This window comes from Staurois parvus, unplaced genomic scaffold (genome assembly GCF_062004578.1).
Source record: "Staurois parvus isolate SC_StPar_1 unplaced genomic scaffold, SC_StPar_1.0 ptg000686l, whole genome shotgun sequence".
Lineage (NCBI taxonomy): Eukaryota > Metazoa > Chordata > Amphibia > Anura > Ranidae > Staurois > Staurois parvus.
In genome coordinates, this window is record NW_028318482.1 from 1,248,216 (window position 1) to 1,260,607 (window position 12,392).

A 12,392-nucleotide genomic window follows, 5' to 3' on the forward strand; every position below is an offset into this window, starting at 1 on the left:
CATTTGTACATTGGCATATGGGATCAGTTAGGTCTTGTTCACACCATTGGCCATGTTCTATTGCAGTAGGTGGTTTGCAAAGATGTGAAAAGAGTGGTACCAGTGTCTCATAAATGACTCATGGCACGTTTTACTTTTTTCAACTATAGTGAAATATTACAAGGTGACATTTATTTTATCTTTATTCGCTGCACTGGCTTATGATGCAGTGCACTCTTTTGCATTACGCTGCACTGAAAAAAAGTATTGTATGTCCTGCTTTTCTCAGTGCACACCACTGCAGCACAGTGCTGTGAACTGAACACATAGGACTCAGAGCAAATTGCCTTGTCTATCTGCCAGGACTGTGTTCAGCAGGGGTTGTTTGAACTTGCCCTCAAGGTCATTTTGAATTTTGCTTTTATTCCACTTTTTTGGTGAGGGTGAACACAAGGCAAATAAATGCAGACAGATCTCAGATGCTCATGTACATAAGTCATTAGGCACATACCAATTTACTTGTTTCTTGTTTGTGGGTATAAAAAAAAAAAAAAGGAGCACGGAGGAAGCCCAAGCAAAAAAGGAGAGAACATACAATCTCAATGCAGAAAATGTTCTGGGGTGAGAACCGAATGTAAGATTTGTAAGGCTGAATTGCTAAGCACTTACCTGCTTTTGCTTTGCATCACTTTAAAGTTCTTTGACCCCTACTTGATCACTTAATGCAACAAATACAAGCATTAAAGAAGGGCGATTGGTTCAAACAACGTAGAAATGAAAAAGGAAGTATTTGAGGGAGATTTACTAAACCTGGTGCACCAAAAGTCTGGTGCAGCTGTGCAAAGTAACCAATCAGCTTCTAACTACAGCTTGTTCAATTAAGCTTTGGCAATAAAATCTCAAAGCCGATTGGCTACTATACACAGCTGCTCCAGATTTTGTGTGCACCACTTTTAGTAAATCCCCCCTTTCTGTACACTAAAAATATATGCATAGCCCACAGGTGTCAAACTGGTGGCCCTCCAGCTGTTGCCAAACTACAAGTCACATGAGGCATTGCAAGATTGGCAGTTACAAGCATGACTCCCAAAGGTAGAGGCATGATGGGACTTCTAGTTTCGCTACAGCTGGAGGGCCACCAGTTTGACACCCCTGGATAGCCTATTTCTTTGGCACTGTGTAGAAGTCATAACCAAAAACAAAATTAATATTGCCAAAAACACGTAAAATCCTAATGCTTTGGCATTTTCAGAAATCCAAAAAATCTTCATTTCAGTTTTCTACTTGCCATGACGAGTGGAGACTTGAATGGACTGAGGGCTGACATAATCCACATTTGATTCGGGGTAAAGCGTCACCTGGTAGGTGGTGTTTGGGATTAGTTCATTTAACACCAAGCTTGTCCGATCTCCAGGCAATGTCTCCTTCATCTTCTGCCGTGGATAGGCTACTGGAGAATATTCCAGTATATAATGCCCTGTGTCTCTGGAGAGGAGTCTTGGCCATAAAAGCCGAAAACTTGTAGTTGTTATATCCAGTGCATGAAGTCTCTTTGCTTGGATTAGTTCTGAAAAGTTAACACAGATATTAAGAAAATGTACACAAATTTAATGTCGAAAGCATTTATAAAATATATTCTCTAATCTTGTCCAAACTAGAATGTGTAAAATATCTGAACGGCATTACCACAAAATGTACACAAGATGGCAGCATTGATTTTACTGTGAATTCCCTACCAGGCTCCAGTTTGATGTGGATGGCTGAGGGGCTCAGCTAGATACTGATTCAAAACCGCATCTTTCACAATCACTCTACATCAAACAACAAAGCTGCATAATAAACGTTCAAAAAATAACCGCATTACCATAGTATTCCCATGAGACTGAATCTTATTATTTGTGATTTTTCTCCCCTTACCTGTGTACATCCTTATGCATATCTTGACTACATTTTATTCTGAATTTAACCACTTACCCTCCAGAGGATTTACCCCCTTTCCTGACCAGGCCTTTTTTTGCAATACAGCACTGCCTTACTTTAACTGACAATTGTGCGGTCATGCAATGCTGTACATAAATAAAATGTATATCCTTTTTTTCCCCACAAATAGAGCTTTCTTTTGGTAGTATTTGGTCACCTATGTGTTTTTAATTTTGTGCGCTATAAACAAAAAAAGAAAAGACCAACAATTTTGAAAAAAAAAAACAGTATTTTTACTTTTTGCTATAAAACATATCCAGTAAAAACATTAAAAAAATTTTTTTTGTCAAATTCAAGCTAAAATGTACTCTGCTACACGTCTTTGCTAAAAAAAAATCCCAATAAATATAAATGAATTGATTTGTGTGAAAGGTAAACCGTCTACAAATAGTGGTATATATACTGGAATTTTTTTTTTTATACTAGTAATGGCAGCGATCAGCAACTTATAGTGGGACTGTGGGACTGCAGCAGGCATTTTGGACACTGGGTGGGAACTAACTACCAATGACATCCCCAGTAACACAAATACAGTGATCAGTGCTAATAAAAAAACTGACATGTACTAATGACACTGGGCAGGAAGGGGTTAACATCTGGGGCGATCAAAGAGTTAACCTTAGGTTCACACCCAAGCGGTTTCTGTAGCATTTTACATTTTGCAGAAACGCAGTACAGTCCATTTAACATGATTTCCTATGGGACATGTTTACACCCATGCGTTTTCACCTGGTACATTTTTTAGAAAGGGTCAGGGACTTTTTTTTAATGCAAAATGTTGAGTTTTTGGTTCTGTAGACTTCAACAGAAACACTGCAGAAAAGAATATATTGCATAGTTGCCTCATTTTTGATGCATTTTAAATCTACCTAGCAACAAGAAAAATAGAAGAAAAAAAAAAGTTAAAAAAAAGCAAAACACATCAAAAACGTGGCAAAACCACAAGTGCAAAACGCAATGCAGAAACGCACAAAAACGCAACCTGCATAGGTGTGAATGTAGGGTAACTGTGTGCTGTTTTACTATGTGTGCTGTATGGGGTTTTACTAGGGAAACATGCTGCTGTGTATTTATCTGCTGTGCAGAGATACACAGCAGTATGTTATTGCTGGCAGGAGAGAGACCTGTGTTTACACACAGGTCTCTCCTGCCAGCAATAACATACTGCTGTGTATCTCTGCACAGCAGATAAATTTAGACCTGTGTTTACACACAGGTCTCTCCCTGCCACTGTTTCTCAGCGATCATCGGGTGCCGGCGGGGAATCTCCAGCTGGGAACCGGTGATCGATATCTGTAGCCACCAATGGCCCCTACCTGGAAGTGCAAATCACGTATATATACACACACACGTGATTTTGTGCAGCCCTGCCGCCCTGTAGCAGTATTTCTTCTACAGGACCGTGAGGAAGCAGTTAAAGTAAACCTGCCATCAGTAACATACAGAGGTTGCCATTTCTGTCAGTTGCTTGATTGCTATACTGAATCTGGAACAGTTCTACATATCATTAATGACAGAGAACATGCTGAAGTCCTTATCTATCTATGAAGTCTTTATATACTGTATGTACATGTTCTTGGTCAATGACTCAAATTGTTGCAGCAAGAGGGTCAGCGTGACAGTCATCCGACCATTATTTCTGAAGAATGAGTCAGAAATGGCAATCTGTATATTTTTCTTGTGATAGGCTTCCATAAAGGAACGGAGACCACTCACATGGCAATGCATGTTGCATCACTGCTGCAATTTGGAATGGCACCCCAACGCACCTCATCGATGGCGATGTTTTGCAGCACACTGCATAGCAATGCTTATGAAAATGTGTGATAAAATGCCCACTGATGAAAATACTGTACGCATGACTTTTGGTCTGTTGTGATGCATTGGGCAGGCTATTCAAATGAACGCACTGTCTTAAAGCAACGCACTTGAACAGTGTGTGTGTATTTAACGCTCTACAGCGAACCCGGTTGGTGTGAATGAGCTCTCATTGCAGTCCCTTTCCTATAGAACTTTAAAGTGGAACTTTAGTCAGAAATTTAAGTTCTGTTAGATCACTTCATGCTGGCCCTTTTTGCAGCTAAAACATTAAAAATAAGAGCCTATAGTGTTTAACCACGTAACATCGGCGCCTCCCAGCCCTTTAAGGGGTTTCTGATGCCAGGAGGCAGCATGGGTTTTATGACCATGTGACTGCGGTGATTGGCTGTCACAACGGTCACATAATTTGAATTCTACCGATTGCAAGTAGCGACCGGGAGCTTTCCGTTAGGCGCAGGCAACTGTGTCAGGAGCATGCAGGCCACACGTCTTTTGCACAGGTTTATTTACATTGTACTTAAACAAAACCCAGTGCATAAGTCAACAGTGAAATACACAATATCGCTCTAGATGCAAAAATAAATTAAATCATAAGTGAAATATCAATATCATAACATCCCTTGCTGCCACTATATAAATAAATCCAACAAAATTAAATTTAAACCCACAGTGATGGTGTAAAAAGTGGCGCACACACTTAGCAGTGATAAACTAATCATAAAAATAACAAATATAATAAAACATGATATTAAGAAGTAAATAAGTTAGTAATATGTGAAAAACAATATATATATATAATTGTGGAAAAAAAATATATAAAAGTGAAAAAAAAATATATATATATGTGAATCTAAATAAAACGTTGCATATATATCGATATATTCATTATAAGGTGGATTTAGATATGTGACGTTTTATTTAGATTCACACTATATAGTTATATATATTTTTTTCACATATATATATATTTCCCCCCCCCCCACATTTGTATATATATATATATTTTTTTTTTTTAACATATTAATGACTTTTTTACTTATTAATATCATGTTTTATTATATTTGTTATTTTTATGATTAGTTTATCACTAAGTGTGTGCGCCACTTTTTACACCATCACTGTGGTTTTAATTTTATTCTCATTGTAGTACGCAAATATGTGGCCTTTCGACATCAAACACCACCCGCCAGGAGGCCAAATATTTGCGTACTCTCTGCGCAAACAGGTTAAAATTCAGTAACACACAGTTTCACCCTGTTCTGCCCATGCTCAGTTACTCTCTATTTTTTGGCACTGTACTGAAAACATAGAGGCCGATCTATGGACAGACTGAAGATTTACTGCTACTCAGGGGCTCTGGACTTCATCAAAATGGCAGACTGCAGCAAGAAGAAACAGGAGCAATGCTGGAGGCAATTTACAGCACACACTCATTTTGGTGGCATATTTATTATTGTGGAATGTATGTTCCTTGCAAAAGAACATTATTTTTTAGCAAGTTGTTATGGGTAAAGTTCTGCTTTAATACTCCAACAATGAGATCTCTCTGCCTTAATTTCCAACTTTTTTTCTGTCCACCTGGGAAATTTGGATGAATTTTGTGCATTCCAGCTCCCAATAACCATCTTCATGATATATAATAAAAACAAATCCAGGGTGTGTGGGACCCAAGGAGTACAGAAATCTCCCTAAGAGAGTTGGCAAGAATGATAAAAAATAGTCAGCTTGATTACCTCTCCAACACCTACCTAAACTGAAAACTCAGGCATGTGTGGACTTACTCTGTAAAGTATATGTAAACCCCAATACTTTTTTAGTATGTGTTGCATCAGGTCTCTTAATTTTTTTTAAACAGTTTTTATAAATGTAGATTAAAGTTTCTTACCTGGAGATCCTGCCATCAACAGCACTTCCTGTTACAGGCTGACAACCCTAAGCCACTTCCTCGCAATTAGCTGTGTTGTCAGCCTGCTGCCAACTAAAGGAGTGGACACAGCAGGCTGACAACTGTAATGCAGTGACTTAGGGTGAATATATAAAATATTTGCTAGCTGATCATTCATCAAAACTACATGTAAATTAATTCTGTGCGAGTGGGGAAAATGGAATGTTCTCAGGCTGTATTCCCTGTAGATCAAATTTTATACATTAAAAAAAAAATGTAAATGGTGAAAACACCGCATTCTGGTCACTATATGGAACAGAGGAGCATACTCATTTTCTGTGATACTCAGCACCATCTAATAAGGAATAATGTAGTCTTTTCTCTATTCCAACATTTTTTTTTCAATGAATAATATTCAATTTGCAGAGAAAATAGCCTGAGAACATTCACTTTTGCCCCGTTGAAGCATAATACAGCCCTTTGTGATCCTGTGGAAAGAGCTCCAGATAAGAGACTTTCAAACAAATTCACAATTTGTATAAGAAAACTTTATAGTATGAGATATGTTACCAGACCTACTAAAAAATAGATTTTGGGTTTACATACTCTTTCTTCACTGCTTTCTGCTATCTAGAAATTTAAGGTTTCTTTAATATTCTAGTCTGCATCACAACACTGTCATCTAGAGTTCCATCTGTCAGATGTATGCTAAATAATTTCCAGGAACCCAGTGTTGTCCTATGGATCTAGTTAGCTAGGACAGGAATAATTTTGTTCCCCTTTAAAAGCTGTTTGTCAATTTAATGAGAATCTGTCACATGTGAGGGAAGATCACAGCTTTGCACAGCAGACTGTGAAATCGTATTTATTTTTTAAAGGGAGACTGTGATGATAGAAATATGGGATCTGCCATTGCCGACTTGTTTTTAAAGGAAACCACTCCACCCGCCTTGACGTGGCGCAATGAGTTTACATATACAGGTGAAACTCGAAAAAATAGAATATCGTGCAAAAGTTCATTTATTTCAGTAATGCAACTTAAAAGGTGAAACAAATATATGAGATAGACTCATTACATGCAAAGCAAGATAGTTCAAGCCGTGATTTGTCATAATTGTGATGATTATGGCTTACAGCTCATGAAAACCCCAAATCCACAGTATCAGAAAATTAGAATATTGTGAAAAGGTGCAATATTCTTGGCTCAAAGTGTCCCACTCTAATCAGCTGATTAAGCCATAATACCTGCAAAGGGTTCCTGAGCCTTTAAATGGTCTCTCAGTCTGGTTCAGTAGGAATCACAATCATGGGAAAGACTGCTGACCTGACAGTTGTGCAGAAAACCATCAATGACACCCTCCATAAGGAGGGAAAGCCTCAAAAGGTATTTGTAAAAGAAGTTGGATGTTCCCAAAGTGCTGTATCAAAGCACATTAATAGAAAGTTATGTGGAAGGGAAAAGTGTGAAAGAAAAAGGTGCACAAGCAGCAGGGATGACCGCAGCCTGGAGACGATTGTCAGGAAAAGGCCATTCAAAAGTGTTGGGGATTTCACAAGGAGTGGACTGAGGCTGGAGTCAGTGCATCAAGAGCCACCACACACAGACGGATCCTTGACATGGCCTTCAAATGTCGTATTCTCCTGAACAAGAAACAACGTCAGAAGCGTCTTACCTGAGCTAAAGAAAAACAGACCTGGTGTCAGGGCTCCCAGGTATGACCAGAGGTGTGTGACTGATGCAGGGAAACGCAGACTTCAGATATGTGATAAACAATACAATTTATTAACACTAACAATACAAACATAAACACAGTGCAATACTAAACATAATACAGTGCAAACAAACCAAACCAAACCACCCACAGATAACAGTACATACAAGCAAGCGTCTTCAGGCAGGCCGGGTCAATATCAATTGGGCAGGTAGGTACAGGGGGAGCAAGCAGAGAATGGTCGGGGTCACAGGCCAGGTTCAGCAGGTAGCAAGCAGCGTAGTACAGAGGGTCAGGCAGAGGGATGGTCAGGGTCACAAGCCAGAGATCAAAACAGGTAACAAGCAGCGTAGTACAGAGGGTCAGGCAGAGGGACAGAAACAGGATGCAGGACAGATACAGGGCCCAGGACAAACACAACACCAAGGCAGAGTCTGTGGGTCTGGCCATCCCTTAAATACCCCAGCATCATCAGTTCCAGGTGTTAGCTGGCTGAAAGGTTGAGTCTCTGATTGCTGGGAGCACCCGCTGGCCAGCCCTGGTACTGCAGATCAAAAGGCAGGTGAGTCCCACCATTGCTGGCCAGTCCATTCCTAACAGTACCCCCCCCCCAAGGAGCGGCCTCAGGACGCTCCAAACAGTCCTAGCTGGGCAAAATGTTCCACCGCCCGGGTCTGGTAACTGGCGGGATATCAAAGACTGGCACACCGGGCAGGACTCCGGGCAGCGGCACACCGGGCTGGACTCCGGGCAGAGGCACATCGAGCAGAGGCACACCGGGCAGAGGCACATCAGGCAGAGGCACATCAGGCAGGACTCCGGGCAGAGGCACATCGGGCAGAGGCACATCGGGCAGGACTCCGGGCAGAGGCACATCGAGCAGAGGCACACCGGGCAGAGGCACACCGGGCAGAGGCACACCGGGCAGAGGCACATCGGGCAGAGGCACACCGGGCAGGACTCCGGGCAGAGGCACATCGGGCAGGACTCCGGGCAGAGGCACATCGGGCAGGACTCCGGGCAGAGGCACATCGGATTACCAGGCGAAGCAGCAGGCAGCGGGCCACCAGGCGGAGCGGCAGGCACCGGGCCCCCGGGCGGAGCGGCAGGCACCGGGCCCCCGGGCGGAGCGGCAGGCACCGGGCCCCCGGGCGGAGCGGCAGGCACCGGGCCCCCGGGCGGGGCAGCAGGCACCGGGCCCCCGAGCGGAGCAGCAGGCGTCGGGCCCCCAGGCGGGGCGGCGGGCGCCGGGCCCCCAGGAGGGGCGACGGGCATCGGGCCCCCAGGTGGGGCGACGGGCATCGGGCCCCCAGGCGGGGCGACAGGCATCGTGCCCCCAGGCGGGGCGACAGGCATCGTGCCCCCAGGCGGGGCGACAGGCATCGTGCCCCCAGGCGGGGCGGCGGGCGCCGGACCCCCAGGCGGAGCGACAGGTCTCGGGCCCTCAGGCGGAGCGGCGGGCGCCGGACCCCCAGGAGGAGCGACAGGTCTCGGGCCCTCAGGCGGAGCGGCGGGCGCCGGACCCCCAGATGGAGCGACAGGTCTCGGGCCCTCAGGCGGAGCGGCGGGCGCCGGACCCCCAGGTGGAGCGACAGGTCTCGGGCCCTCAGGCGGAACGGCGGGCGCCGGACCCCCAGGCGGAGCGACAGGTCTCGGGCCCTCAGGCGGGGCGGCGGGCGCTGGACCCCCAGGTGGAGCGGCGGGCGCTGGACCCCCAGGCGGAGCGACAGGTCTCGGGCCCCCAGGCGGAGCAGCGGGCACCGAGTCACCAGGCACGACAGTGGGCTCCGAGTCAACTGGCATGACCGCTGGCACTAGGTCAGACATTGGATCGTCTGGCTGGACAGCGGGCATCGGGTCACCAGGCATCAGGTCATTTGGCTCGACAGCGGGCACCGTGTCATCTGGCAAGGCAGTGGGCTCCGAGTCAACTGGTATGACCGCGGGCACTGGGTCAGACATTGGATCGTCTGACCGGACAGCGGGCATCGGGTCACCAGGCATCAGGTCATTTGGCTCGACCGCGGGCACCGCGTCATCTGGCAAGGCAGTGGGCTCCGAGTCAACTGGTATGACCGCGGGCACTGGGTCAGACATTGGATCGTCTGACTGGACAGTGGGCATCGGGTCACCAGGCATCAAGTCATTTGGCTTGACAGCGAGCACCGCGTCATCTGGCAAGGCAGTGGGTTCCGAGTCAACTGGGATGACCGCTGGCACTGGGTCAGACATTGGATCGTCTGGCTGGACAGCGGGCATCGGGTCACCAGGCATCAGGTCATTTGGCTCGACAGCGGGCACCGCGTCATCTGGCAAGGCAGTGGGCTCCGAGTCAACTGGTATGACCGCGGGCACTGGGTCAGACATTGGATCGTCTGGCTGGACAGCGGGCACTGGGTCACCAGGCATCAGGTCATTTGGCTCGACAGCGGGCACCGCGTCATCTGGCAAGGCAGTGGGCTCCGAGTCAACAGGCACGACAGTGAGCACCGGGTCATCAGGTACCGGATTGTCTGGCTCGACAGCGGGCATCGGGTCACCAGGTATGACAGCGGGCACTGGGTCACCAGGCATCAGGTCATTTGGCTCGACAGCGGGCACCGGATCAGGTACCGGATCATCTGGATCAACAGCGGGCATCGAGTCAACTGGCCTAATAGGATCGTCAGGCTGGATCAGTTCATCATGCTGGGTAGAGGCATCAGGCTGAATGCCGGCTTCAGGCCGAGTAGAGGCTTCAGGCCGAGTAGAGGCTTCAGGCCGAGTAGAGGCTTCAGGCCGAGTAGAGGCTTCAGGCCGAGTAGAGGCATCAGGCCGAGTAGAGGCATCAGGCCGAGTAGAGGCATCAGGCCGAGTAGAGGCTTCAGGCTGAGTAGAGGCTTCAGGCTGAACCACGGAAGGCAGGCTCACCAGTTTGGATACTGGCAGGATGGTATTGGTTGGAAAGAATTTTCGCTTTTTTCTGGTTTTAACTACTGGAGCACTGCAAGTAAACGCAGGTCTGCAAACGAATGGAGCAGCTGGAGACAGAGAAGAACTGGAGGATGGAACAGGAGAGGGAGCGGTTGCTACAGAGGACTCTTTTACAGGGTTAAAGGCAGGATAGGTGCAGCGAGTGGGAACAGGGTACTGACATGCGGTAGATAGCAGGGCAGGAGGAGCTGTTGGGAATGCAGGAATAGCGTTTTGAGGAAATAGATTAGAAGCAGGACTGGGTCTTTGTAAGCTGACTGAGGCTGGGTGCAACAAATCTGTCCATGTCTGCAGTATGGGTTGAACAAAGCTGAGCTTACACAAAGCCTGTCTGGTCAATGACTGTACTGCGTTTATACAATCTCTTAGTGTCTGTGGTGAACATGTGGAATAACGCTCCAGAAAGTAACCCACATCATCCTCTAATAACCACACCAGGGACTCTACCTGGTCTGCACTAAATGGTGGCAAAAATTCATCCCTGCATTCGGGGGAACCAGATGAAACCAACTCAGCACAAACCTCAATCAAAGGCTGCACCTCAGAGAACTCTGTGCCCTGATCTACTAGAACATGAGCGAGCCGTATACATTCTAGCAGTTCATCCCGGGTATACTCCTTCAGAGTTTGATAAGCATACTCCCTGTCATCAAACACTAGCAGATATAAATATTCAACCTCATCAAGATCCATCCTTCCCATCAACAAGCCAAGATGGCTTCCCTGTGCAGCCACTTCTGGTCAGGATTGGCCTTGGTGTAATGTCAGGGCTCCCAGGTATGACCAGAGGTGTGTGACTGATGCAGGGAAACGCAGACTTCAGATATGTGATAAACAATACAATTTATTAACACTAACAATACAAACATAAACGCAGTGCAATACTAAACATAATACAGTGCAAACAAACCAAACCAAACCACCCACAGATAACAGTACATACAAGCAAGCGTCGTCAGGCAGGCCGGGTCAATATCAATTGGGCAGGTAGGTACAGGGGGAGCAAGCAGAGAATGGTCGGGGTCACAGGCCAGGTTCAGCAGGTAGCAAGCAGCGTAGTACAGAGGGTCAGGCAGAGGGATGGTCAGGGTCACAAGCCAGAGATCAAAACAGGTAACAAGCAGCGTAGTACAGAGGGTCAGGCAGAGGGACAGAAACAGGATGCAGGACAGATACAGGGCCCAGGACAAACACAACACCAAGGCAGAGTCTGTGGGTCTGGCCATCCCTTAAATACCCCAGCATCATCAGTTCCAGGTGTTAGCTGGCTGAAAGGTTGAGTCTCTGATTGCTGGGAGCACCCGCTGGCCAGCCCTGGTACTGCAGATCAAAAGGCAGGTGAGTCCCACCATTGCTGGCCAGTCCATTCCTAACACCTGGTCTGTTGCTCAGTGGTCCAAAGTCCTCTTTTCTGATGAGTGCAACTTTTTAATCTCATTTGGAAACCAAGAACTCAGAGTATGGAGGACGAATGGAGAGGCACACACTGCAAGATGCTTGAAGTCCAGTGTGAAGTTTCCACAGTCTGTGTTGATTTGGGGAGCCATGTCATCTGCTGGTGTCGGTCCACTGTGCTTCATTAAGTCCAGGGTCAATGCAGCCATCTACCACGAGATTTTGGAGCACTTCATGCTTCCTTCCGCAGACAAACTTTATGGGGATGCTGACTTCATTTTCCAGCAGGACTTGGCACCTGCCCACACTGCCAAAAGCACCAAAACCTGGTTCAATGACCATGGGATTACTGTGCTTGATTGGCCAGCAAACTCGCCTGACCTGAACCCCATAGAGAATCAATGGGGGATTGCCAAGAGAAAGATGAGAGACATGAGACCAAACAATGCAGAAGAGCTGAAGGCCGATATTGAAGCATCCTGGTCTTCCATAACACCTCAGCAGTGCCACAGGCTGATAGCTTCCATGCCACGCCGCATTGAGGCAGTAATTGCTGCAAAAGGGGCCCAAACCAAGTACTGAGTACATATGCATGCTTATACTTTTCAGAGGTCCGATATTGTTCTATGTAAATCCTTGTTTTATTG

At 46.4% G+C, this 12,392-nt stretch overlaps 1 protein-coding gene across 2 annotated transcripts in view; it reads right to left on the reverse strand.

The window, feature by feature from the left end:
- The window catches only part of VWA1 (von Willebrand factor A domain containing 1), a 169,769-nt gene that overhangs the window by 49,059 nt on the left and 108,318 nt on the right, over positions 1-12,392 (reverse strand). For both annotated transcript variants that reach the window (XM_089652556.1, XM_089652555.1), the window contains exon 3: positions 1,268-1,546. In XM_089652556.1, the coding sequence (XP_089508682.1) occupies positions 1,268-1,546 (279 nt within the window). The remainder of the gene's footprint in view (positions 1-1,267; positions 1,547-12,392) is intronic.